This window comes from Cetorhinus maximus, chromosome 20 (assembly GCF_964194155.1).
Source record: "Cetorhinus maximus chromosome 20, sCetMax3.hap1.1, whole genome shotgun sequence".
Classification (NCBI taxonomy): Eukaryota; Metazoa; Chordata; class Chondrichthyes; order Lamniformes; family Cetorhinidae; genus Cetorhinus; species Cetorhinus maximus.
Genome location: NC_135898.1, coordinates 93,270,669 through 93,297,495, shown reverse-complemented (window position 1 = coordinate 93,297,495; position 26,827 = coordinate 93,270,669). Strand labels below are relative to the sequence as shown.

The 26,827-nt window shown below is 41.4% G+C and overlaps 1 protein-coding gene across 2 annotated transcripts in view; it reads left to right on the top strand.

Moving 5' to 3' along the window:
- xpnpep1 (X-prolyl aminopeptidase (aminopeptidase P) 1, soluble) overlaps positions 1–26,827 on the top strand; it is a 91,637-nt gene that overhangs the window by 6,344 nt on the left and 58,466 nt on the right. Inside the window, exons 2-6 of one of the 2 annotated variants that reach the window (XM_078565165.1) lie at positions 4,092–4,250; positions 19,492–19,616; positions 22,000–22,063; positions 24,013–24,117; positions 24,816–24,908. In XM_078565165.1, the coding sequence (XP_078421291.1) occupies positions 19,500–19,616; positions 22,000–22,063; positions 24,013–24,117; positions 24,816–24,908 (379 nt within the window). In that variant the 5' untranslated portion in view covers positions 4,092–4,250; positions 19,492–19,499. The remainder of the gene's footprint in view (positions 1–4,091; positions 4,251–19,491; positions 19,617–21,999; positions 22,064–24,012; positions 24,118–24,815; positions 24,909–26,827) is intronic. The other variant, XM_078565166.1, reaches the window with a different exon arrangement.

Genomic DNA, 26,827 nt, shown 5'->3' with positions numbered 1-26,827 from the left:
CTCACTCACCGACCCTCGCACTCACTCACCAACCCTCGCACTCACTCACTCGCCCTCTCGCTTTGCAACTCCCTTCACTGTAGAGGATCCAAATAACATCCAGAAATAATTGTGAATGAGGGGGTGAAAGGGATGGAGGAACTTAAAACAATTACAATCACCAGGGAAAGGATACTGAGAAAATTCTTAGAACTAAAGCTGACAAGTCCCAGGTCCTGATGGCCTTCACCTTGAGTCTTTAATGAAGTGGCTGCTGAAATAGAAGATGCATTGGCTTTAGGTTTCCAACATTTCCTAATTTCAGGGAAGGTCCCATCAGATTGGAAAACAGCGATTTTGACCCCTCTGTTCAAGAAAGGAAGGAAGGAGACAGAAAGCAGGAAAGTACAGGCCAGTCAGGTTAACGTCTGTCGTATGGAACTTGCTAGAATTGGTTTATAAGGAGTTTATAGCAGGGCACTAGAAAACCTCAATGCAATCAAACAGAGTCAGTGTGGTCTTGAGAAAGGGAAATCGTGTGTGACGAATTTATTAGAGTTCTTTGAGTAAGTAACAAGCAATGTGGATAAAGGAGAAGCTGGGGATATGTGTACTTAGATTTCCAGAAGGCATTTGACAAGGTGCCACATCAACGGTTACTATGCAAAATAAGAGCTCACGGTGTAGGGGACAGCATGTTAACATGGATAGAAGACTGGTTAGATTACAGGACGCAGAGAGTCAGGCTGGCAAGATCTGATAAGTGAAGTACCAAAGGGATCAGTGCTGGGGCCTCAATGTATTAATGATTTCGATCAAGAGAGCGAATGTATGGTTGGTAAATTTGCTGGTGACACAAAGATAGGAAAGTAAATTGTGAGGAGGGCATAAAGAGTCTACAAAGGGATTTAGATAGGTTAAGAGAGTGGGCAAAAATTTGGGAGATGGAGTATCATGTGGGAAAAAGTGAACTTGTCCACTTTGGCAGGAAGAATAGAAAAGCAGTACACTATTTAAATGGAGAGAGATTGCAAAACTCTGAGGTACAGGGGGATCTGAGTGTTCAGGTACATGAATCAGGAAAAGTTACTATGCAGTAGGTACAGCAAGTGTTTAGAAAGGCAAATGGAATGTTATTTATTACAAGGGGAACGGACTATAAAAGCAGGGACGTTATGCTGCAGTTGGTGAGACCACATTGAGTATGTGTACAGTTTTGGACTCCTCATTTAAAGGCTATATGTGCGTTTGAAGCAGTTCAGAGAAGGTTCACTTGACTGATACCTGGTATGCAGGGGTGGGGGCGGGGGGGTTATCTTATGAGGAAATGTTGGACAGGCTGGCCCTGTATCCATTGGGGTTTACAAGAATGAGAGGGGATCTTGTTGAAACATATATGATCCTGAGGGGACTTGACAGGGTGGATGCTCCCTTGTCGGAGAGGTGAGAACTGGGGGACACAGTTTAAAAATAAGGGGGTCTCCCATTTTAGACAGAGATAAGAAGAAATTTTTTCTGAGGGTCATGAATCTTTGGAACACTCTTCCCCAGACACCAGTGGAGGCAGGTCAATGAATATTTTTAAGGCAGAGATGGATAGATTCTTGATCAAAGATTATTGGGGGTTGGCAGAAAGTGATGTTGAGGCCACAATCAGATCAGCCATGATCTTATTGAATGGGGAGCAGGCTTGAGGGGCCGAATGGCCGACTCCTCCCAATTCCTATTACCCCCTCACTCATTTAATGTACACCCCCCACTCACTCTGTCTGATCTCATTCACTCACTGTTCTCTCCCCCCCCCCCCCCCCCACTCATGGGGGTCCCCCCGTTCCCCCCCCCCCCCCCCCCGTCACTCATGGGGGTTCCCCTCCCCCCGTCACTCACAGGTTTGCCCCCCATCACTCACGAGGGTTCGTCCCCCGCCAATCACCCACGGGGTTCCCCCCTCCCAATCACTCATGGGGAAGCTGAGGAAAAGCTCACTTTGAATTCAATGTCCAGGGCGTGTGCTTTACCTGGGTCTGTTTAAATCTGTGTTTTACTGTCACCTTAATGGAGATTTAACTGGGAGCTAGGAATTATCATAGTAGTAATTTGTAAACCTATATATGTGCTTGAAATCATTTTTTTAATTAAAGGTTTGATTTAGTTATGTAAGGAACCTATAAGACTCGATGGTCTTATTACTACCGAATTCAAGGCACACATCTCGAAATAAATACAAATTGTAAAATAGTTGTGGCAGTTGTTTCAAGTTTCCCTCTGGGATTTGAACAGCTCAGCATTTACCATCCGCTGTGGCATAACAGTGTCAAAGAGATGTGATTGGACTCACCTGTTGGCCCAGTGCCTGGCATTGTCAACATTGTGAGACACGCTATTAAAGAGAAACTTCACTGTGGCTACCAGACTAGGTTAGAGGCTGGTAATTCTACGGTGAGTAATTCACCTCCTGACTCCCCAAAGCCTGTGCACCATCTACAAAGCACAGGTCAGGATTGACTTCCCATTTGCTTGGAAAAATACAAAATGAATATTTTTTGAAGGCTGAGAGACTGGCAAATGTTTGCATTCAGAGGGACCTGGGTATTCTCGTACATGAATCACAAAGTTAACGTACAGGTACAGCCAGCAATTAGAATGGCAAATGGTGCGTTAACATTTCAGACAGAACAATTAGAATATAAGAATAAAGAAGTCTTACTACAATTATACGAGGCATTGGTGAGACCACATCTATAGGACTGTTTGCAGCTTTGGCCTCCAAACCTAAGGAAGGAGGTACTTGCCCTAGAGGAAGTGCAATGATGGTTTATTAGACTGGCTCTTGTGATGAAGGGATTGCCCTATGAGGAGAGATTAAATAGACAAGGCTATGTTCCCTAGGGTATGGACAAAGGAGAGGCTATCTTATTGAAACATATCGAATTTTTAAGGGACTTGACCGGGTAGACGCTGGAGAGCCTGGAACTTGGGGTCACAGACTCAAAATAACCAGCCATTTAGACCTGAAATTAGGAGAAACTCCTTCACTCAGAGGGTTTTTAATTTTTGGAGTTCTCTATCCCAGGTAGCTGTGGGTGCTCAGTTGTTAAGTATATTCATTGCAGAGGTTAATAGATTTCTTGGGCTCTAAGGGAATTAAGTGCGGGCAGGTGGAGTTGAGGTCGAAGATGAGCCATGATCTTGTTGAATAGCGGAGAAAAATTGAAGACTCCTCCAGGTCCTATCTCTTATGTTTTTATGTGTGACGCACATGTTTTCTTTTGCCACTTATCTGCCCAGGCCTGAATGTTGTCCAGGTCTTGCTGCATGTGGATACTAATTGCTTCATAATTTGAGGGGTGGCAAATTGTTCAATCATTAGTGAACATCCCACAGCTGGCCTTATGATGGAAGGAAGACCATTGATGAAGCAGCTGAAAGTGGCTGGCCCAGGTCATTACCCTGAGGAACTCCTGCAGCGATGTCCTGGAACTGAGATGACTGACCTCCAACAACCACAAATATCTTCCTTTGTGTTAGGCCTGTCTCCAACCAGTGGAGAGATTTCCCAAATACCCATTGACTTAAGTCTTGCTAGGGCTCCTTGATGCTTCATTTGGTCAAATGCTGCCTTGTGCCTTGATGCTGAAGGCAGTCACTCTCACCTCACCTCTTGAGTTCAGCTCTTTTGTCCATGTTTGGACCAAGGCTGTAATGACGTAAGGAGCCGAGTGTCCCTGGTGGAACCCAAACTGAGCGCCCGTGAGCAGATTAGTGCTGTTTAAGTGCTGCTTGATAGCATTGTTGACGACGCTCTCCATCACTTTCCTGATGATTGAGAGTAAACTGATAGGTGGTAATTGTCCAGATTGGATTTGTTCTGCTTTTTGAGGATAGAGAATGTAAAGATTAATCACTTTACACCTGAAAGATGCCTTTATGCCTGCCGTCAATTAATCTCTCATCTTGTATTCTCTTGCCTTACTGTGACAATTTATTTGATTTGATGAGGTCCTTTCTCAAAGGACTTTGATAATGGGTCGTACTTAAGCTGTGATGCCACTCAGGTGAACCAATTTATTTCTGCTTTTGATGCATGCCACTTGTATCCTTTTATTTTGTAGTTATCTATGGTCCTGACTATCTTCGATAGGGCAGAGCTGCACAAAAGGAGTTACATTGGACCATGTGCATATGTGGAAATCTTGAATGTGCCGTCCATGCAAGTGTAAATGCAATCTCGCTGATGTGAAGTTGACGATTTTGACACTTCCCTAGTCAAGGTATTACCTGATGTTGGGAGGTCTATATAAGTTTCGCTTTGACCTTGTGAGGTGGCATTCCTTAACTCAAGAGCGTTGGATGAATCTCAGAAAAGCTTTTGTCTCCCAGCTTGCCTTCATAGCTTTGCAGTTGGCTTGACACTTTACTATGCCCATCTCACCATAAAAGATGGGAAAAGCAGAGTGCGTCAGGTTCTTAAGAATTGAACCTTGAAAACAAATTTGGTTGCTGTAACCTGGTGAGAGAGCAGAACAATAACATATTTTCTGAGGAACATGTTTATTATACAACGTTCTTTGTGATATTTTCTCTCTTTGCTCCAGGGTAAACGCAGTCGATTGTAAACTCTTGCCCAGAGATGCTCCTCCTTCTTGCTTTTGGTTTTGTTTTGTTTAGACTGCAGTTGAAGCTTTCTCCTCTTCTGCTGAAGTGTGAAACAGGCACAGTCCAATACGCTGCAACCAAGATGTCGCCTTGGCGCCTGTTTGTGTCCAAACCTTGATGTCGCTGCCAACACTTGATGGCAGTTACTGCCATTTATTTTAAACAGCAAAGCCCTATATCAGGCAGTGTAGCGGAAAGACTGACCTAACATAGAATACTTTAGTTACATTTGACTGAACCCGACTTAGAAATTTCAGTTCACTTTGAAGGAAACTAGCCCTGTTTGCCTTGAGAAAACGAATCTACCTAGATCAACACAGCTGGCAGCGACAGCCAGATGTGCAAAGATCAGTTTTTAAAAAAAAAAGTTATGACAAAGTGTGCAAAAGTTGAAACTTTGGAATAGTTCAAAACTTTACACAAAGTTTAAAAAACTTTGCCAAGAACTTTTTAATAAAAGAATTGAAGGAAATGGTAAACATTGCCACAATTACAGGCAATAATTTCTGAAATGGTTTATTCAATCACCGGGCTGCAGTGAAAGAAGTCATTACTGTCCATGACACAGTTAGGAGCTGGCATTATCAAGTCCTCATAATAGAATACTTTTTAACATCTGTTTTTGTTTTTAAGGGTGTTTTATTACCCCCTCCACTCCCAGCCCTGCCCACACGCACTCTCTCGCACTCTCCTTGATTGTATAACATGGGCTGCTGAGTGTTTGGACAGCTTGACCAGCTGTCTGAACCTTGTTATTCTGGATCTGCCTATGCCTCCTTAAGGTGACATAGCAGAGGTCAGAAGCCTGCTGTTCTGTCCAGTTCTAGTGTTACACCAATGCATCAGTGCTCTAACATACTGTGCTAAAAATACTAGATATTGGCTGAATGCATCGTGAGTAAGTAGTTTTTAAATTTTTACCTAAGTGTGAAAGGCATTTAAAAATAATACTACGTGGAAGTAAAGATTGGATGAAAAAAGAAAAAAAAGGCTTGCATTTATTTGGCGCTTTTCACTACCACCGGACATCTTAAAGTGCTTTGCAGCCAGTGGCGTACTTCTGAAGTGCGGTCACTGTTATAATGTAGGAAGAAATTGCTCATTTGTTGTGCCTTTTGCATCCAGAGGATATACCAGGAAACGTCACTCTGGATGAATTGCCTCTTGAAGTAAAGTCACCGTTGTTTGTTGACAAGTATGGCTGCCAAAAATGCACACAGCAAGATCCCACAAACAGAAACGGCACATTTAAATATTTTGGGTCGTATTGTTTGAAAGAGAAATGTTGATTAAGAAGCCAGGAGGACTCTCTGTTCTTCTCCCAAAGAGATGCCGAGGTATCTTTCGCATCTGCTTGAGCGGGGGGCAACTTGGAGCCTCGCTTTAATTTCTCATCCGTAAGATGGCACCTCTAACACTGCAGTGGTCTCTCAGAACCGCAGTGAAGTGTCAGCCTAGACTGTGTACTCAAGTGTCCTGAGTGTATCTTGCACCTACATGCTCCGACTGTTAGCCTGATCCAGGCTGACACTTATATGTGAGAGTACTTGGTTCCAATATTCAGTGATCAGAAAATAAAACATATCAATGTTTGGTATATTTGCAGAATATACAGCAGGGAGTAGTAGAAGAATTCAGTCTATTCAGACATGCTATGGTTTTGAGAATTGTGAATTCAGCTGATCAAAATAGTTTAACCATTTACTTGAATTATTGTGCAGAATATCTGAATTGATTGTAGTCACAAGTTGTGCTGGGTTTGGTGGCCAGTTTAGTAGTTCATGTAATGCATGATTTTATTTAAGATAAAATGCAGCATAGCCTCTATGCTACCTTGCACAGTACCCAGTGCAGTCAGCCTGGCTGAATAAGCAAGAGACTGTCTGATTCGGTAATTCCACAATAAAGTTACAGGTGTTTTTCTTTGGAAAGAACTGACGTTTGCAGATTTGGCGCTTCCTTCACTGGTATCCAAAGTCTATAGCTTGACAATAATATAAATTATAATCACCCTTCCTCCCCACTTAATAAATTAACCTGACAGTAAAATAGCATTTCACAATAATGGCCCTTGAGCGTGTTTATTGTAGTTGAGGTTTAATGTATTACAGGTTTAGGTGTTGTTTTATGCTGCATAAGAAAAATAAAATACTGATAATGGATAGGCACATGAATGTTCCATTATAAAGGGCAAGGACATATTAAGATTTTTCTAATTTTGCACTTCTGACATCTCAAGACACTTGTAGAGTACAGTTTGTACAGTGGAGGTAAGGGATCTGTGCTATTTGACTTAAGATTCTTTTCTGAACGAAATATGTTCAAAGTCCATTGCATTTTTATTCAAGATGATGTAGTAACTCTGTTAACAGTTTCCATCAGAGGTAAAAGCAAAATACTGCGGATGCTGGAAATCTGAAACAAAAACAAAAATACCTGGGAAAAACTCAGCAGGCCAGACAGCATCTGCTGAATGGAATACAGTTGACGTTTTGAGTCTGTATGAGACTCTGATGAAGGGTCATACGGACTCGAAACATCAACTGTGTTCCTCTCCGCAGATGCTGTCAGATCTGCTGAGTTTTTTCAGGTATTTTTGTTTTTTTTTCCCATCAGAGGTGTCAGGTGTTATCAAGGAATATTCTGATATATCATCTGTTGGAAGCATTGTTACCCAGGTTGTGTCTGGATGTTTTCATGGTATTGTGGGATTGTGCGAGCTCTGGATGGTAAGGATCAGGAATGCACTGCCCAAGAATGTGCTAGAGGCAGATTCAATTAAGGCTTTCAAAAGAGAATTGGATGATTAAGGAGAAAGAATTTTCAGGATTGTGGCGGGGGAGCGGGACTAGATGAGTTGCTCTTGCAGAGAGCTGGCACAGATACGACGGGCTGAATGACACTCCTGTGTTGTAACCATTCAATGATTCACTGACTCAATTAACTTCCCAGATAACTGACCACCACTAAAGCACTTTCAAAACATAGCCGCTGTTGTATTATAGGAATTGCAGCAGCCAATTTGCTCACAGTAAGGTCCCACATTCAGAAATGTGATTAATGGCCACATAATCTGTTTCAGTCCCAAACTACACACTTTGTAACAAGCTAATTATTCTTCGCAAATAGTGTAGTACATATTGGAAGGGAGGCAGTTGAGATCTGGCAAGTGGTAGATTCCTGCCTTGGGGAGGTTATTCACAGCACGCTACTTCACACTGGGCGCAGAACTTGGTTAGAATAGGTTAGTTCTGCGTGAAGTTGCACCATGACGAGGAGACGTGGATACAAAACATTGAAGTAAGTTTGGCATCAGAAAGCACTTAATCACATACAGAATAATCAATATCTGGAATGGCGTTTGGGTAAGGTTATTGCAAGCTACAGCTTTTCCTTAACAGCTCCAAAGAAATGTGCCAGCACAACTTATTACATATTGATCAGCACATCCAACGGGTCAGATCTAAGCTCTGCAGTCCTGCCACACCCAGTCGTGAATGGTGGTGGACAATTAAACAACTCACTGGAGGAGGAGGCTCCACAAATACCCCCATCAATGATGGAGGAGCCCAGCACATCAGAGCAAAAGATAAGGCTGAAGCAATTGCTACAATCTTCAGCCAGAAGTGCCGAGTGGATGATCCATCTTGGTCTCCTCCAGAGGTCCCCAGCATCACAGATGCCAGTCTTCAACCAATTCAATTCACTCCACGTAATATCAAGAAACGGCTGAAGGCACTGGACACTGCAAGGGCTAATGGGCCCTGACAATATTTTGGCAATAGTAGTGAAGACTTCTGCGCCAGAACTTGCTGTGCCCCTAGCCAAGCTGTTCCAGTACAGCTACAACACTGGCATCTACCCAGCTATGTGGAAAATTGCCCGGGTATGACCTGTACACACAAAGCAGGTCAAATCCAACCCAGCCAAGTACTGCCCCATCATTCTACTCTCGATCATCAGTAAAGTAATGGAAGGGGCCATCAACAGTGTTTTAAGCAGCACTTGCTTAGCAATAACCTGCTCACTGATGCCTAGTTTGGGTTCCGCCAGGGCCACTCAGCTCCTGATCTCATTACAGCCATAGGTTCAAACATGGACAAAAGAGCTAAACTCCAGAGGTGAGGTGAGAGTGACTGCCCTTGACATCAAGGCAGCATTTGACCGAGTGTCGCATCAAGGAGCCCTAGCAAAACTGAAGTCAATGGGAATCGGGGGGAAAACTCTCCGCTGGTTGGAGTCATACCTAGCACAAAGGAAGATGGTTGTGGTGTTGGAGTTCAGTCATCTCAGCTCCAGGACATCACTGCAGAAGTTCCTCAGGGTAGAGTCCTAGGCCTAACCCTTTCATCATAAGATCAGAAGAGATGTTCACTGCTGATTGCACAAATGTTCAGCACCATTCGTGACTCCTCAGATACTGAAGCAGTCCATGTCCAAATGCAGCAAGACCTGGACAGTATCCAGGTTTGGGCTGACAAGTGGCAAGTAACATTCACGCCACTCAAGCATCAGGCAATGACCATCTCCAACAAGAGAGAATCTAACCATCGCCCTTTGATGCTCAATGGCATTACCATCACTGAACCCCCCCACTATCAACATCCTGGGGGTTACCATTGACCAGAAACTGAACTGGGCTAGCCATATAAATACTGTAGCTACAAGAGCAGGTCAGAGGCTAGGAATCATGCGACGAATAACTCATCTCCGGACTCCCCACAGCCTGTTCACCATCTACAAGGCACAAGTCAGGAGTGTGATGGAATACTCCCTACTTGCCTGGATGAGTGCAGCTCCCACAACACTGAAGAAGCTGGACGCCCTCCAGGACAAAGCAGCCCGCTTGATTGGCACTACATCCACAAACATTCACTCCCTCCGCCACCGACGCGCAGTAGTAGCAGTGTGTACCGTCTACAAGATGCACTGCAGGAATTCACCAAGGCTCCTTAGACAGCACCTCCCAAACCCTCGACCACTACCACCTAGAAGAACAAGGGCAGCAGATAGATGGGAACACCACCACCTGGAGGTTCTCCTCCAAGTAACTTACCATCCTGACTTGTAAATATATTGCCGTTCCTTCACTGTCACTGGGTCAGAATCCTGGAACTCCCTTCCGAACAGCACTTCCTAACCACACCACATGGACTGCAGCGGTTCAAGAAGGCAGCTCACCACCTCCACCTCAAGGGCAACTAGGGATGGGCAATAAACGCTGGCCCAGCCAGGGAAGCTCACATCCAATAAATGAATTTTAAAAAATCCCTGGGAGTGTTTGCAAAGTTACATTTTAACCTAACTTTCAGATTGAATGTTAAACAAAGGCCTTGTCCACTATGAGGTGGATGTAAAGGTCCCATGGCACCATCTTGATAGAGTATGGGAGTTTTTCCTGGTGTCCTGTACAATATTTATCTCTCAACAACTACTAAAACATTGTGTAGCCATTAATCTCATTGCTGATAATTGGAATTTTGCTGTGAGCAAATTGGCTGTTGTGTTTCCTGCAACACAAAGTGGCTATGCCTGGAAAATGCCTTGGTGGCTGTGAAGTGTTTTGGGGTATCCAGACCCTTGCGGAAGGTGCTGTATGAATGTAAGTTGGTTCTTCCCTTCAATGCCATAAAAATGGTGACATTGATTTTATGCGAGTCTCCTGCTGGCTCAACACACTTTCTAGGTTGAAGGTGGAGAGACTTTTGGAGCAAAGGTTATTGCTGTTACTTTGGACTTGAGGCTTACCACATCATGTAATCAGTAATGTGGTATTCTGAGGTTATTTTGGGTAGTGGTTTATTGATTAATAAACTGCAGTTGTATATAATGTATATCGGATAATGAGCTCTCATTCGTAGTAGTCTTTAGTATTGTGCTCCCCTGTACAATGTATCCTGGTTTCCTTTCTGGTCAGAACACCTGATGAGGTGTTTCTCTGCAATTCAGTGCTCTCACAGTAATAATAAGCAGTTGTGGTCTCTGTTGCAGTGTAGTGATTCAGTGGAAATGGCAGTGGGCACTCTGCAACCTGACACGGGTACCAAAAGTCCCCTCTGGTGAAACTTGTAGTTGAGGACTACTTTGGGATCTGTTTTGCTTCCCAACAGCTAAATATCCTGCCACCTTTCACTTTTTCAGCTTACGCTGGATGAGTGATCACTTGGGTGATGTACTGCAGGATGTTGCCAGTCATTTACATCTAGTCAGCTAATTTGACATTTCTTTAGCCTAATCTTCCTTCAGTACCTAACCTGTTTTCTGAAATACCTGATATTAGATGCTCTGCCTATCCTTATTCGCCAATTTAGTTACCTGCTGACCACTCCTAATGGCCTTTGTGCTTTTTTCATGAGTGCTACAAAATGTGACTGATCAATTTTCTGACTGTGGCTATTAAATTATCTGGACTATAATTCATCATTTGGTATTTCATTGTATTTCACTGAATATTAGGATAATCTGTATACTGTATTCCTCAGGAAAAGCTTCTCTATTCAAAATATAAAACCAAGTCTCTCATTATTTCATCACTTGTATCCCTGAGGATTCTTGTTATCATCCATCTGGTCTGAAAACAGCTAATTCCTTGGCATGCTTTATAATAAATGAAAACAAGGTTCACAAGTCAATCTCCAATGGATCTCAAATTTGCCTGCAGTCTTTCTGATAGAGCTGCACAGTGGATTGGTTCACAAGGTTGGATGGAACTGAACGAGGGGGTAGATCAAAGAATGGTTTAATCAGGGGAAGAAAATAGTCGTCGTACATGGGACTTTGTTACAGTGAAAAAGCTTGAGTAGGCTGGCGACGCTACAGTTACGCCATATTTAAATGGCTTAGCAGTAGAAAGAGAAGCCAAGTTTTTGAATGATTGAAAACTGGGGGACTGCAGTTAAGTGATATGCTTGTCCTCTTGAGTCAGCAGTGACTTCATTTGCTGGGTCATGTGAGCCAAATGGATGATAGCCACGTCCCCAAAGACATGCTCTAGGGCGAGGTTACTGTTGGCACATGACCAACAGGTCAGCCACGTCTGTGATAGAAGGATGTCTGCAAGCGAGACCTTAAGTTGACCGGGATCGGAGTCGATGCACGGGAAGTCCTCACTGCTGACCGGAATGCCTGAAACGAGTGGTCAGGAAAGGCGTGGAAAAAGCAGAGGACAAAAGAAATGACCAGATGAAAAGAGAGCCCACCGGATGGACTTTGGGCCAATGCTGTTCATCTGTGTCAGCTGTGGTAGGGACTGCCACTCACGAATCAGCCTCTACGGCCACAACAGATAATGCTCAATATAGAGTGACAAACAGATGAAAGCAAAACACTGTGGATGCTGGAAATCTGAAATAAAACAGAAAATGCTGGAAAAACTCAGCAAGTCTGACAGCATCTGTGGAGAGAGAAACAGAGTTAACGTTTCGAGTCCATATGACTTCTTCAGAGCGACATACAGTCCGGACACAGTCCATCATCTCCATGCTAGTAAGAGGGAGCTGGATAAATTAGGGGATTTGACTGAGCAAAATGGCTTGTCTCATGAAAACATAATTTTCATAATATTATTGTGATTTATTGTAAAAGTAGTTTAATAACAGGGTTTGGATAGTTTCCCTGTGTGTGTGTGGGATTTAATTGAATTCGAGACAGCTGGTTTGGAGGCTTTGAGTTATCAACAAGAAGCTAGGTTTGAATTGCTAAATATGTAAACAAATAATGAAGCTTTAGAATGTGAAGTGTGAGAAAAATTTGCATTTATAGACAAATTAGGGTAGCTTGAATTTCAAAGAGATGGTAGGATGTTACACCTAGCCAGAAGAAGCTAGGTCAAACAATGTTTATTTTTCCCAAAGGTTACTGATAAAATTAGTACTATGAAAAGATTTAGATTATGAGAAAGGTAAAGCTCCAAAGACATATCAGAACAATGGAGTTTGCATTAACAAGAGAAAAACATGTATAAAGGAGATGATGCTATGTGTAAGAGGGGACGGCATTCTAAGATCTAACACAAGTGTGAAACTCCAGCCTCTGTGCATCAAGTTGCTGTCTACAGGAACTGAAGCTGAGCAAACTCACTTTAAATTCTGCTGTGTAGGGTATTGTGTTGCTTTGCCTGGGTCTGTTTAATTCTTTGTTTTCACTGTTACCTTAACGGAGGTGTAACTGGGAACCAGATTAATTAGGGGTTTTAGGAGTTATTATAGTAGTAATTTGTAGACCTATGTATATGCTTGAAATCTTTTCTTTTGTTAATAAAGATTTAATTTAGTTTTGTAAAAAAGTCTCTGAAGCTGTGGTAGTCTTATAATTTCTGAATTCGGGGCACGCATCTTGAAATAATAAAATACAAATTGCAAAACAGTTGTGACTGCGTGATCAAGTTTCTCTCATGGATTTGATCCACCTGGCACACATCATCTGCCACGTCATAACACTTGACTAGATGGTCTTTGTTAGTCCTGAACATACATATATTTATGAGGACAGAAGTGAAACATCTGTTTACCATATCTGCCAGTTCCTATCTTGCATATTATTTACTTTAATTATAACGCTTCAGGGCTATTAAGTTCTTGCCTTCAATATTCTTTGGTTCCTGCAAGTGATCTCAAATCTTTTGCCCATATGCCAATGAAATGTCTTTAGTCAGATGGAAGAAATATCTGATAAACACTAGGCTGGCTGTGAGTTGTAAAGCTGCTTTATTTTACAAGTGACCAAAGAGGACAAATTTTAATCAGATTTACTTAGTTCAATCGATAAAACTTGTCTTTGTGTAACAATACAAAATAATGAACATGATATACCTCCCCACGTCAGTAGCTTAAATTGCTTGACTTAAACGAGTAACTTCTAACTAATCTCCTGTATCCTAGCTTCCTCGCAGCTTTTGCTGCATCTAATCAAAAAAGGAAAGCCTATGAGGCAGCTTTTTCCAAGCACCTGGGAGCAGGGACTTCCTGATTCAATAGATGCGAGATGTTAATCAATCATTGAGACGTTTATTATTTACCTTCTTTGGGGGAAAATCAACTTCTATTAGCATATTCACCACCTATCATCTTTGTGCCTTTATTTTTAACTGATGTGAATACATTATCCATTGGAACTTAATACATAAAAAAATAACTTTTTCCCCAAATCCTTTCTGCAGAAAAATGGTCAAAAAAGCCCTGAAATGTGAGGTGTCTCTTTTTTTTAGTGCCCTTGTGATGCTTAACATTGCTGAAAAATTTGCATTATCTTCTTGCTATCCCTTCTTTTGTTATCTTCTACATTGAGTAACCAATTTGTATAACTCCCCCAAAACGTGTTAATTTTTGATTTCTTTATAAATGTTTCCAGCCTTTCCTGAGCCACTGATATCCTGGCCTTGGCCATTTCCTCCTTTTTGTCATGGTTATTATAGCTCCTTTGTAAATCCCTTTCAAGCAGGTCTCTTGTTATGTTGTCTCTTATTATGTTGTCTTTTGTTACACAATTCTGTCATCTTGAAGCTCACCGAACAAGCCTTCTGCTTCTGTGTTAATTTTGACCTTTAATCTTCAGTATATTAAATGTAGCTAACTATTCGTTTGCTCCCAGATTAACTGTGATGGACTGGTAAATACACCTGTAATACAGACCCTACTATCTTGATTCACATACTGCGTTAAGCAGCACTCGCCAACGTAAGAAATTACCTGTACTTTCACTTTTGCTTTGATAGGTTCCTGGTCTGATTTTATGCCTGGATTGTTGAAAAATCCCTTTTGATTTTTATATTTCACCTTTCTCTCTGTCTCTCTGTCTCTGTCTCTCTCTCTGTCTCTCTCTCTCTCTCTCTCTCTCTGTCTCTCTCTCTCTGTCTCTCTAATTTGCCATTCTTTTTCTTCCCTTCTCTTGTGAAAGCAGTAACATTTTACTGAGGTGCAGATCTACAAATATCAGTTGGTGCTTGCTACATTGCCCATGTGGCCATTGTCTACGCCTGAGGCTTTGCAGTGACCAAAAACAGAATTACCTGGAAAAACTCAGCAGGTCTGGCAGCATCGGTAGAGAAGAAAAGAGTTGACGATTCTGTTGAAGGGTCATGTTGGACTCGAAACGTCAACTCTTTTCTTCTCCACCGATGCTGCCAGACCTGCTGAGTTTTTCCAGGTAATTCTGTTTTTGTTTTGGATTTCCAGCATCTGCAGTAGTTTTTTGTTTTTAGCTTTGCAGTGAATGTTGCCTGCAGACGACTGAATCCTGGCCAATCTTTACACACAGTTCCAGCAAGAGTTGCTGGAAATTGGTCAGGAGTGGGAATCGTGACTAATTGTCCCCTCCTTAAGCCAGGGCTTCTGAGTCCAAACATGGTGCTTTGGCTGAGACCAGTTAATTGAATGTGGAAAGTGGGGTGGTTTGAATCTGTAGGCTTTTGTATTTGTTCCAAATGTGTTTTCTGCCTATTTGCTTTCAGCTGGTGACTGCTCGATGTTCCCAGATACTTTTTCATATGGTATCGGAATTAAAACCAAGTGCTGGACCTGGACTTGAACCCTTTCCACATGAATTTTTGGCATGAGTGTGCCTATGACAAAAATTATTTTTGCTTGTGTTGAACTTTTAGCTTGTATTTAGAAACAGCCTGTGAAGGTTAATGAACCATAATCACACAAAGGTGTTTCTCAAAGGAAAACACAATAGTTCAGTACCAGGCTAATTGGCTTTTGTGGTTTCCCCAAAGTTTCAAGACTTCAAGGTCCACATATTACTTATCCCAATAAGTTTAAATTTGTTTGATCAATTGGGCCATCACATTGAATCATAGACATGTTTGATTAATTATATTCAATGTGTTGTGCAGTTGCTTAATTTAATGCAATTGAGAGGTACAGTCTTTGATTGCTTTTGTTTGAGTAGCTGGGTAGGAAGTGATCCCAAGCCACTTTGACACAGGTCAAGGAACATGCCACAGCCTCAGGCAATAGGTTTGATCTTTGAGAAGGTGACGAGGTCATTAATTTTTCTGGATTTTAATAGGCAGCTCAGTAGCCAGATCTCTTATTGCATTGAGTATCAAGGTGAGTGAATGGCCAGTTTCAGACTTGATGAAGGACGATTGATGTCTTAATAATTTCAAAGCGCAGGATTGGGTACCCAATTTAAAATGGTAGCTTGTTGTACAGGTTAAGAAGTGAGTCCATATTGGATCGTTGAGATTGTAGTGTGTTGAAAGTTGCATTGTACACATTGTCCACATGAGGCTACCTTACACACATGTACCAGCAGAGGGAGTCTGCTAGGAAGAGAAAGACAAAGGATCAATGTTTAACAGTTTATGCAGTTCAAATTCTAAATGTCTCTGGCTGAATATATATATGTTTCTGTCCCAAGAACTTTACATGAGGGTAATTTTAACCAAAGCCTGGAAATGGGCAGGTTTGGATTGGTTGCCTTTACCCCATTGGTTTTATTCTCCATTGTAGTTATGTGCGTACTCAGGCGGAGTGTAAACTGAGCAGCCGACCTAATCCCATTACCTTTTGCTGGGTGGTTCAGACTAAAATTACCTTCCATAATTGGGGAGTGTGGGGATGATGTATTTACTAATTGTGTTAAGGAAAATGATGTGCATTTCACTGAGTCATACTGTTTACTGTTTGTTTACCCAACCTGTGTTTGAAAATAAAACACTTGGTTCCAAGCCTGACAATTCAGGCCAGTAAGAACGAATATCTAATCCACTTTTGAAGAAAGGAAACTAACACGTCAGCAGGTGATGCATTTTAATAACAAGTGTATGGAGGAATTTTCCTTATGATCCCAGGTCTTCCTTTCATTTTACCTAGATTATGTACAAAAAAAGTACAATGGAGTCCCCTATTGGGAGTGGCTGGTGACTCTAAACTCAAGAAAATATTCAACGTACTAACCCAAAAAACCCGAGACGGCTTATGCTCCTTATTCCTAACTTTCTGCATGTTGCTACTGGTTTTTATTTTGTTTTCATGTGGGTGTGGCCGGTATAAATGATGTGACCTTGGTGCTGAGCTGGGCATGTAGACTGGTGGGGAATTCACTATCCATATCAATACTCATTTGAATTCTGTTGCCCACGAGGCTCATTGAGCTTGTTTTAATTGTGTTATGGATGTGCCCTCTGGCATAATGCCCTGGGTTTGCATGACCAAACCTGAGCCAAACTTGTAGGCCAATGGAAATCTCCCCTTGGCTATCATCATTTAAATATTGCTCTTTCCAAAATTAATTAGTTCAGAGGTGATGCAATTGAAATGAGGATGAAGAGGCCTCCAGACTCTATTCCATTTGCATCAAAGGTGTGTTTAGTGTTGCTCTAATGGATCTGCAGGTGGACTGCCCTTTCAGCTTTTGACCCAGTCCGATACAAGTTTCCCTGACCTGTGCATACAAAAGGAACATTTGAAAGATTTATAGTGCTGCTCCTTTCTATCTCCTATCAGTCCAGGTATTGTTTTGTTTCAAATTTTGCATTAATTTGTAAACCTACATTAAAGAAAATGCTGCAGTTCGGAAACACGAATGATTCTGTTGGTTTGTTGGCGTGATTCGTAACACTTGCTTCTGAGCCAAATGGCTATGGGTTCAAACCGTACTCCGGGATTTGAACTTGTGGTCTATTCCAACACTCCTGTAGTGTGCTGAGGGAGTACTGCGTTACCAGTGATGCTGTGTTTTAACTGAGATGTTAAACTAGGGCTCACCCTTTCTGCTTGCTCAGCTGGTTCAGTTGGCCTTATTTGAAGGCTATGAGGGAAATTCATCAGTTGTTCTAGCCAATATTCTGACACAACTAAGACCACCAGCAACAGAAGAAATTATTCATCTGGTTTTTTTTGTAGGTTGTTAATGTGCACAAAATTAATTACTTGGGACATTGTGGAGAAATGTACTCTGGTATTATTTTATTGCAAGCCTTTCTGACTTTATTTTCTATATAGTAAAAATATTCAAGCCCTTGCCCAATATGTTTAATGGCTTTGGCTCAGACTGTCTGAGTTATAGGATTAATTTTAGAAATGGAAAAAAAAAGCTAGCTAGCTGAAACAAAGTGTTTGAAATACCGATTGGGTTGCAACAACTGAACAAGAAAGACAATTTAAGTTTTAGGTCCCACCCAAAAACGTTGAGGAGTTTACCAGTCTGCCTTCCTAGTTCGAATGCAATGCATTTTCTTATCATTAATGATGAAAGCAAAATACTGCGGATGCTGGAAATCTGAAATAAAAACAGAAAATGCTGGAAAATCTCAGCAGGTCTGGCAGCATCTGTGGAGAGTGAAACAGAGTCAACGCTTCAACTCCGTATGAGTCTTCTACAGAGCTCTGACGAAGAATCATATGGATTCGCAGTGTTGACTCCGTTTCTCTCTCCACTGATGCTGCCAGACCTGCTGAGATTTTCCAGCATTTTCTGCTTATTTTTTTTCGTTCGTATAGTCTGCTGGTGTTTACTGGTAGGGGCCATTGGCACATCAGAAGCTGAACACTAAAACAAACCCCAAATACCCACAGATGCTGGAAATCTGAAAGAGAAACAAAGTGCTGGAAACACTCAGCAGGTCTGTCAGCGTCTGTGGAGAGAGAAACAGAGTTAACGTTCCCAATCAATGACCTTTCATTGGAACTGGAAGATGTTAAGATGAACAGGTTTTAAGCCAGGCAAAGCTGGGTGGGGCGGGGTGGCAGGGTGAAAATGCAAAAGGAGATAAGGTGGAGGTTCTGATCCTATATTCTAGTTACCGTAAGGTAATCATTGACAAATCTGCCTCGTCAATCAACCAAAGAGCTGACTTTGGTTTTACTGCATCAGTAAAATGTCTATTTGGAGCCAAGTACTTTTCAGCGTTTTTAAAAAAGAGCAAAAGTAACAAATGAAAATGTAGTTGCCCTACAGAAGCAACTGCCCTCTGTAAAAATGAAGGTTACATTTTCCCTGAGACATTTAATTATAACCTTGTTTCAGTCGGGTCCTTAATTTTTTTGGAAATGCAGCTTGCCCTTTTTGATTGATTTTGTAAAAAGATAACTTTTTTTTTATTTCCCTATGTTGTGTGAAACTAAAGATTGAGGAGCACCCAGTGACAGCATCAAGCGATCTCAGTCAGGTAGAGCACGGTTAGGTGCAGAGCTAAGCTTCCCCTTTTCAGTCCCCGACTCTGATCCTGCTCACCCTTGGGAAAAAAAACCACGTGATCTTTTCTGTCCACTCGGTTTGGCAAGGTGGACCTTTGACAGTGCGGCACAGCCTAGCTTTTGTGTGTTCAAGTGCTGAAGTGGGACTTGAACCCCTAACCCCTAATCTTATTCAATAGTGATAGTTCTATCACTGAGCCAAGCTGACACTTCAGCCTATTTAAGCGTGCATGGCATGTAGCATTTCTTCTACTTATTGTTTTCATTGCCAGTAGATTGAGGAAACCAAACATCGCAGGCCACCTGTGGCTTTCATGGTGCCTGACGCAGTGATATGAACAATCACTGTACTTAACATGCAACCCATGAAAGGAGGTGGGGTCTGCTGGGTTAAGGATGTTTGCTGGTGCTAGTTTTGCAGAAAAGGAAAAAAAATAAATCCCGGAGAGAAGCGTTAAGGAAATTTGGATTTCCTTCATGTATTTGGTGCCCTGTTTTGACCGAGGAAAGCAAATCCTGCGGTTTATTATGTGGAATTCTAGAATTTCTAATCAGTCTTTTGAGGATTATCTGGAATATCTCATCCGTTTTTGTTCCCCACCCCCTCCCCCGCTCCGAAAACCAGTGCCTTGTTTTGTTTAAACTTGTTTATTAGTAAGGAGTGATTTTTTTTGCCGTTGCTGATACTATGCTGATTGCCTGATTTCTATAGGAAACAGCATGGCTGCGAAAGCTACGACAGAGTTGCTGAAGCAGCTGAGGCAGGTGATGAAGAGCGCCAAGTACACGAGCGGACCAATCCAAGCCCTGATTGTGCCATCAGGGGACAATCATCAGGTACCTGGACTTAATCATCTTCTCACTACAATTATAGATTAACACTTCAATCTTGTTTTTTCCATATATATCCTTAATGATGTTTGATTAGATTGTTGGAAGCCTTGTAGAGTAGCATTAATGGTTTTACTAGTTTAATTTATCTCATGTTGAAGTCTTTTCCATGAAAGATTAAAGACTCAGGAGCAAGATTTATGTTCTGTGTTATCTGGAGTATGTTTAGAATATATTTTATGTTTTTTTGATTATATTTTGCTTTCTCTCAACACCCTTTTTCATTTCACCCTAATGTCCCATGTGAGTGTTGTCATTCACTATTGTAAGGTACAGTTGGGACGATTTATTAATTTCCCTGTTGTTAGGATTCTACTACCTCTACCAACATCCCCTCCCAACACCCCCACCACCCTGCCAAGGTAAATTCATTCAGTCGAACTTGTCAGTCTTAATCCTCAACTAGGAAAGATTTTGTATCATTACCAGAGTTTAGTCAGCTATGTTAGCTATAGACTTAATCTTAAAATAAAATGACCCCCCTCCCAGGAGTACTTTGACTAAACAAAGATATCTCAGAAGGAAATATACTTTCTAGGTATGTTCTAGCAGAAGGAACTCGTATGAGTTGACCTTTCTCAGAGCATAGAATCCCAGAGTGATGAGTTATAGAGAAATTAGGGTCCTGAGGAAAGTGAGTCTACAACTTCATATAATGGTTACTTAATACTTTATTATAAGCTTAAATCTTGGATTGCATTATAGGAATGGTTGTAATATTACAAAGTGTAAATGCAAGGTAAACTAATCCATCTAAAGTATAAATGCAAAATATAAATCCACCCAAAAATAAATGTGGGATATTCAAACAAATAGTAAAGTAGGTTTATACTTACAATCCAAGTATAAAGCAGAGTTTGTCGTTGTCTCGACTAAGAGGAGATCTGTAAGATCTCAACTCTGTGCTCACTGTAGAAATCTGCTCTGGTGTTTACCTCAGAGGCTAATTTGGAGAAAATATTTTGCTCTTAAGAATAACATAACCGTTGTCTATCCTTCTCTTAAGGGTCTTTGTTTGAGAATTCTTGTAGGGCCAAATAATGTGTTTTTTGGACTGCTGGCGTTCCTGAGCTTGTAAACAGTGTCCAGGCCCTGTCGAGTAAAAGCCTTCTGAAGGTCTTTGTGTTGTGTGTATAATTCTGTCACTTTCTGCTCTTGGCAAAGTTTTTTCTTAGCTGAGTTAAATTTTTAACCCTTTCATTAGCTGAGTTCCACCCTAAACACTGACCTCAAACCCAATACAGCTAGTGTTGCTATTGCTTTGGGCCATGTCCTTACACTGAAAATTCTTCTCACATTTCCTCTTTACCCCACAATGTGAGAGACATGTCATGTGGTGACACGTAAAGAGTAAAAGCATTCACTTTTAAGAAGATTGCCTGGTTCTGTAAGGTGTGGATAATGGATAGCACCCGAGGTTTCAAAGTCACAATTTCATTACAAGGTATATGGCACCGCGATGCTACCCTACAAATCATCCTTCAAGGACGCGAATGCCAAATTAACACGTTTGTCAATGGAAACACCCCTCTTCGGATAATGTTCACTTTGGAGTTGTGATCGTAGCAACATTATGTTTGTGAGGATGTTTTTCCTTCCCATACTATGGAGCCTTAAGGCCACACACAAAGTTTAAATGCACATGCCCACTATTTTGTACTTATCAAGTTGTTAATGCAAACTAATCCTGTTTTGTTTTGGGAATTCATCCACCAGTTAGACAGTGGTGCTAAGACTGGCTATTCTTAAATCTCCAGATTCAAAACTGAGAAACTCAGGCAGAGGAAATGAACATTTTACTCGTGTTTCCAGGGACCCAATTGCCAGGGACTTTGTGTGGCCGTGTCACGTCTCATTATGACCGGCTATTCTTTTCTAGTTTCTAGACTGCTTTCCCCCTATAAAAAATACTTTTCCTTCACCGCTAGGTATATGTTAATATAAACCCCGTGAGTGTTGTATTGGAATGAAAAACAGCTTGCAAATGTTGAAAGGGAAGCTAGTTAATTGGTCAGCAGTGTGCCTTATTAAATTGACATTTCATATTTGAGATTGGTGTGGTTTCTGATTGGCGCCATTGTTCCAGCTTGCTGTTAATAAATGTAATCTTTTTTTTTGCACCTGCCAGTCCGTTTACACTCATAATCAGAGGTGCTCTTTTGTGACCTTATGAGCAGCGTCTGACATTTCCATTAATGGGCCTAATAACAGTGCTTCCCCGCTCACAGAGCCATCTGCTTTGCTAATTAATCTGAAGTAGTTCATCTGCATTGTCTAATGGTGTGCCTTGGATTCTGTGCCTAATTTAAAGAGCTTTTGTGCTTTTCAGAGTGAATACATTGCTCCATGTGACTGTAGACGTGAGTTTCTTTCAGGCTTTGATGGCTCTGCAGGTCAGTGGTAATAAAGGGAAAACGTAGGTATGGAAGAATGCACACAATACCCATAAAATGTGTTGAATAGATTACTGTAACAGCTGCCTTCTTTAAATGTATAAGTAATTTGAACATTTAGTACAAATATGCACCTTCATTTGGATCAGTACCCAGTTGCATGTAATTACAGTGAACATTTGCATATTTTTCACACACCACCCCCTCCAAATGGAAACTACTGTGTGCTGTAATGTCTGCTTCTGCCTCAGCCTATCCACTGTTCAAACCTTTATCCATGTCTTTGTTACCTCTTCCAGACAGCCTCCCATTTTCCACCATTTTAGTTTTAATCTAAAACTCTGCCAGTATCCTAACCCGCATTAGCTCCCGTTCTTGCATCGCCCATGTGCTTGCTGACTAGCATTGACTAGCAATGGCTTAGATTTTAAAACCTCACACATGTGTTCAAATCCCTTCATGGCCTCACCCTTCTCTCGAAAATATTCTTCGGTAGGTTAGTAAGGAAGGATAAGACTCATGAAATAGATCAATTTTCTAGGTAAACTGAAGATTGGCGTAGCAGTAGAAAATTGAGGGTGTTGATATAAGTGTGTGCATCTGTGTTTGTGCACATATGTATGTGTGCTACAAGTGTGCATGTTGGTGGGAGGCAGCAGTGGTGTTTCATTATGGATTAGAAATAAAGCATGATATATTTACGTTTAACTCTTGAGTTAAGCAGTTAAGTGAAGAATGTTATTCCCATTGTGTCTTTCTTCCCTCACTATTTACTCAGCAGCATCTCCATGGCTAATCTGGATTAAGTATAAAAATAAAAATCTAGAGTGTTATGATCTTGGAAGAGACCAGTAAAGTTTTTATTATTTTTTTTGAAATCCAGAAACCCAGGTATTTACTTGTAGAACGAAGCGATCGAATGAAGCGACAAAGTTCACTGTTAAAACCAAAGAATTTTGCTACACAAAAATCAACGAATACTAATAACTACACTATATCTTTAGTCAGTCAAAGTAAAGATATTTGAAATACAGTGAGCATAGTTAGTTATACTTTAAACGGAACTTCTTAACTCAGAATTCCCTCGAGACTTACATCCAAAAAATTCCAGTCAGATATATATCAGAAATTGGAAGGTTAACCACTTGGTCTGAGCACAGTTCCAAAGATTTGTATAAGGGTTGAGATTTTTGGGCCTTGTGCTTACTTCCAGCAAGGTTTTCCCTTCAAAACTCCTCCAACTGTCCCACGGTTGTAGGCTCCCTGTTCAGCACAAGCACCGCTTGCGCCTTAAACCACCTTGGACCAGAACTCTCCCAGTTCTAATGCTCTTTAACTCTGGAGTCTTCTCACTCTTTCCCTCTTCTCAGCTTTGTTATCCCAGAAGCCCAACTCACTGTTAACAGAGTCTTTCGGTTTTCAAGGGTTTATAAAGACTTCTAGCCAGCACATGAATTTCAGCTGAATGCTGCAGAAAGAGATGCACCCGACAGTCAGCTTGTTCTAAACTAAACTGCTTGAAAGAAATGATCCCTGCAATAAGCTTCTTGATTCCCCTTTGCTTTTCAGTTGTTTACCTCCCAGGCAGCTTGGTCACATGATCAGTTCCTGGAGCAAGTTGCTTTTTTACAAGAAATCATCTTCCAGAGGAGGGTAATGCTTAAAGGGACCATCACCCCAACATAATATATAAGTTATTTTCCCCCAAAAGCACATGGGCCATCTCAGTAGTGAGAGGAGGCCACTTAAGCCACCTGCTGGATTTGCGTGTCCAGAAATGGTGTGTGGATAGTCCACAATTTCCTGTCCATTCATTTCAATGGAAGAAGACTGATGGCTTGAGCAAGTAATGACCCTATACCAGCTCCCGGTGGCTGAGAGCTGTGTTTTGTGCTTTAACTGTGAGTAATAAACAGTGTGCTAAGCACTTGTGATTTGGTTGCCTTTAGGTACTGCGATTGTAACTGAGGAACATGCAGCAATGTGGACAGATGGTCGTTACTTCATTCAGGCCTCCCAGCAAATGGATAGCAACTGGACCCTGATGAAACTGGGTGAGTGGCTGTGATGTTAGGTGTGGGCATTTGTTACTGCATGACTGTCACGGAACAGAAATTACAGTGTAGCAGGGTCAGGATAAAATCAGATTTAAGGTTTTTCAAACGTCAGCATTTTATAATCCTTATTAAAAAGATATCTACAAAACAAGCTTTTTTTTTTTGCATCATTTTTCATCCGTCCATTAAACTGGAATATATGCAAACTGGTAACATCGTAGAATGGTACAGCACAGAAGGAAGACATTTGGCCCATTGTGCCAATGCCGGCTCTTTGAAATTAAGCCCACACCCCTGCCCTTTCCCCTGATACCGCTCACACTTGCCGAATGGTGATGATCTGTGAAGTATAAAAGTTTTACTTTTCTTACCCTGTTCTAGGTTGATGAGTTTCAGTTATCTAAGTAATTTTCTTAAAATACTGGGAAACTCAGTAGAAGAGCTTTTATTTTGCTATGTAGCGTGTTTGCGGCTATGCACACATCTCATTCTCACCGTGAAAAGTTTCCAATATTTTTGTTGCCACATGCTGGCATTCAGGTTTCCGCATTTTCAGGATATGTGTTTGTGCTCTGTTGACAAACCAATGTAACGCTCAAGCTATTTGACACCTGCCTACTATTCTGAAGTGGGATATCTGCGCCAACAGTTGATGAATGCCTTTATTTCTGAATTTATTCCCTTTTGTGTTGTAGGTCTGAAGACCACGCCCAGTCAGGAAGATTGGCTAACGCAGGTACTCCCTGAAGGGTCAAAGGTTGGTGTGGATCCATTTGTTCTGGCATCTGGTAAGTGGAATTTATCTACTGTGGTAATATTTCTTCATTCCACACATTATTTTTTTGTTCCATTGTGTGTAAAGTTTTATAACATTTAAAATTTAAAAAGAGAGGTTTGGCAACCTCTTGTTTCTGAGAAGCCTTGAGAAGTTTAAAAAATAAACTTTTAAACTATTTTTCAATTTTTAAGCGCAATGCAACACTTGAATAAATATTTTTTTTTTCCTGGTAATGCTTTAGGCAAGAACTTGTGTAGAAAATGCTTACTTTTATGCATGGGATCTGCTAGTTTAATTAAAAGTAATAGTTTTGATAAGATAATTTTAATGACACGTAGTTGACAAAAACCACTGGCCCTTAAAGTTTAAACTATTGTTTTTTCAATGGCTTTGTTTAACATGCTAGTAAAGTTTAAAACTAAGCTGGGTATAGGAATGGAGGCATCACAATGCATCTTTTACTTTTCTGTGTGCATGGCACATACATGGCTCAGATTTTGTAATGATGATGGAACTGTTGGTGTGTTCTCCATCATTAGCCCTCTGAAACTTGCACTAATCTCTGGAATCTTCACATGCCTAGTTAAATCCAAAAAATTGCAATTCCTAATTTTACATTTCTTAGGGGGCACCGTTGAAGTCTTTACAGACTGCAGTCGATTAGAAATCACTGAATTGAGCAGAGCTTACCTTTTACTGCTATTAGCTTTTCTGTAAAAACACTTGAAAAAGTTACCCTTGCTGAATGAGGTATAACTGGGTTTTAACGGTGTACTAAGTTCACAATTACTGCTGAAAATCTCCTTGGGCCCTTAAAAGCATTGATTGTTGGCAGCTTGGGTGACTAAGGGAGTGCTGATCTCTTCATTAAAAAACCTAATTTTGTTTGTATTTAGCATTAACTGAAACTTACTGCCTAAATTCTCAATTTCCCAGCCTTAAGCAGGGTTCCAGGGCTCTGCTAGAAGAGCGCCTGAAGTTTGCGAAGGAAAGCAGTGTAAGCTTCTGTAACTGGGGTCAGCTCTGTAACTGGGGTCATCTAACCCCTTAGTCTGAGAAGGATATAGAAACAGACATTTCCTTTTGAGCTAACATTGATTACTGGCAGCTTGGGTGAGTAAGGAAGTGCTAATCTCTTTGTGAAAAAACAAACTTTTGTTTGTATTTTGCATTAACTGAAATTTGCAGCCTAAATTCTAAATTTCCCAGTCTTAAGCAGGGTTTCAGGGCTCTACTAGAAGAGCAGCTGAAGTTAGCTAATTTAAGGAAAGCAGCTTAAATCAGTTTTCTGTAACTGAGGTCAGCCAACTCCTTAGTTTGAGAGGGATATCATTTTTTTTATTCAATTACAGAATGTGGGCATCGCTGGCTAGGCCAGCGTTTATTGCCCATCCTTATTGCTTTTGAGAAGGCAGTGGTCAGCTGCCTTCTTGAACCACTGCAGACCCTGTGGTAGGTACATCCACAGTGCTGTTAGGAAGGGAATTCCAGGATTTTGACCCAGCGACAGTGAAGAAACGGCGATATATTTCCAAGTCAGGATGGTGAGTGACTTGGAGGGGAATTTGCAGGTGGTGGTGTTCCCATGTGTCTGCTGCCCTGGTCCTTCTAGATGGTAGCGGCTGTGGGTTTGGGAGGTGCTGCCTAAGGAGCCTTGGTGAGTTGCTGCAGTGCATGTTGTAGATAGTACACACTGCTGCCACTGTTCGTCGGTGGTGAAGGGGGTGAATGTTTGTGGAAGGGGTGACAATCAAGCGGGCTGCTTTGTCCTGGACGGTGTCAAGCTTCTTGATTGTTGTTGGAACTGCACTCATCCAAGCAAGTGGAGAATACTCCATCACACTCCTGACTTGTTCCTTGTAATTGGTGGACAGGCTTTGGGGAGTCAGGAGGTGAGTTACTCGCTGAAGGATTCCTAGCCTCTGACCT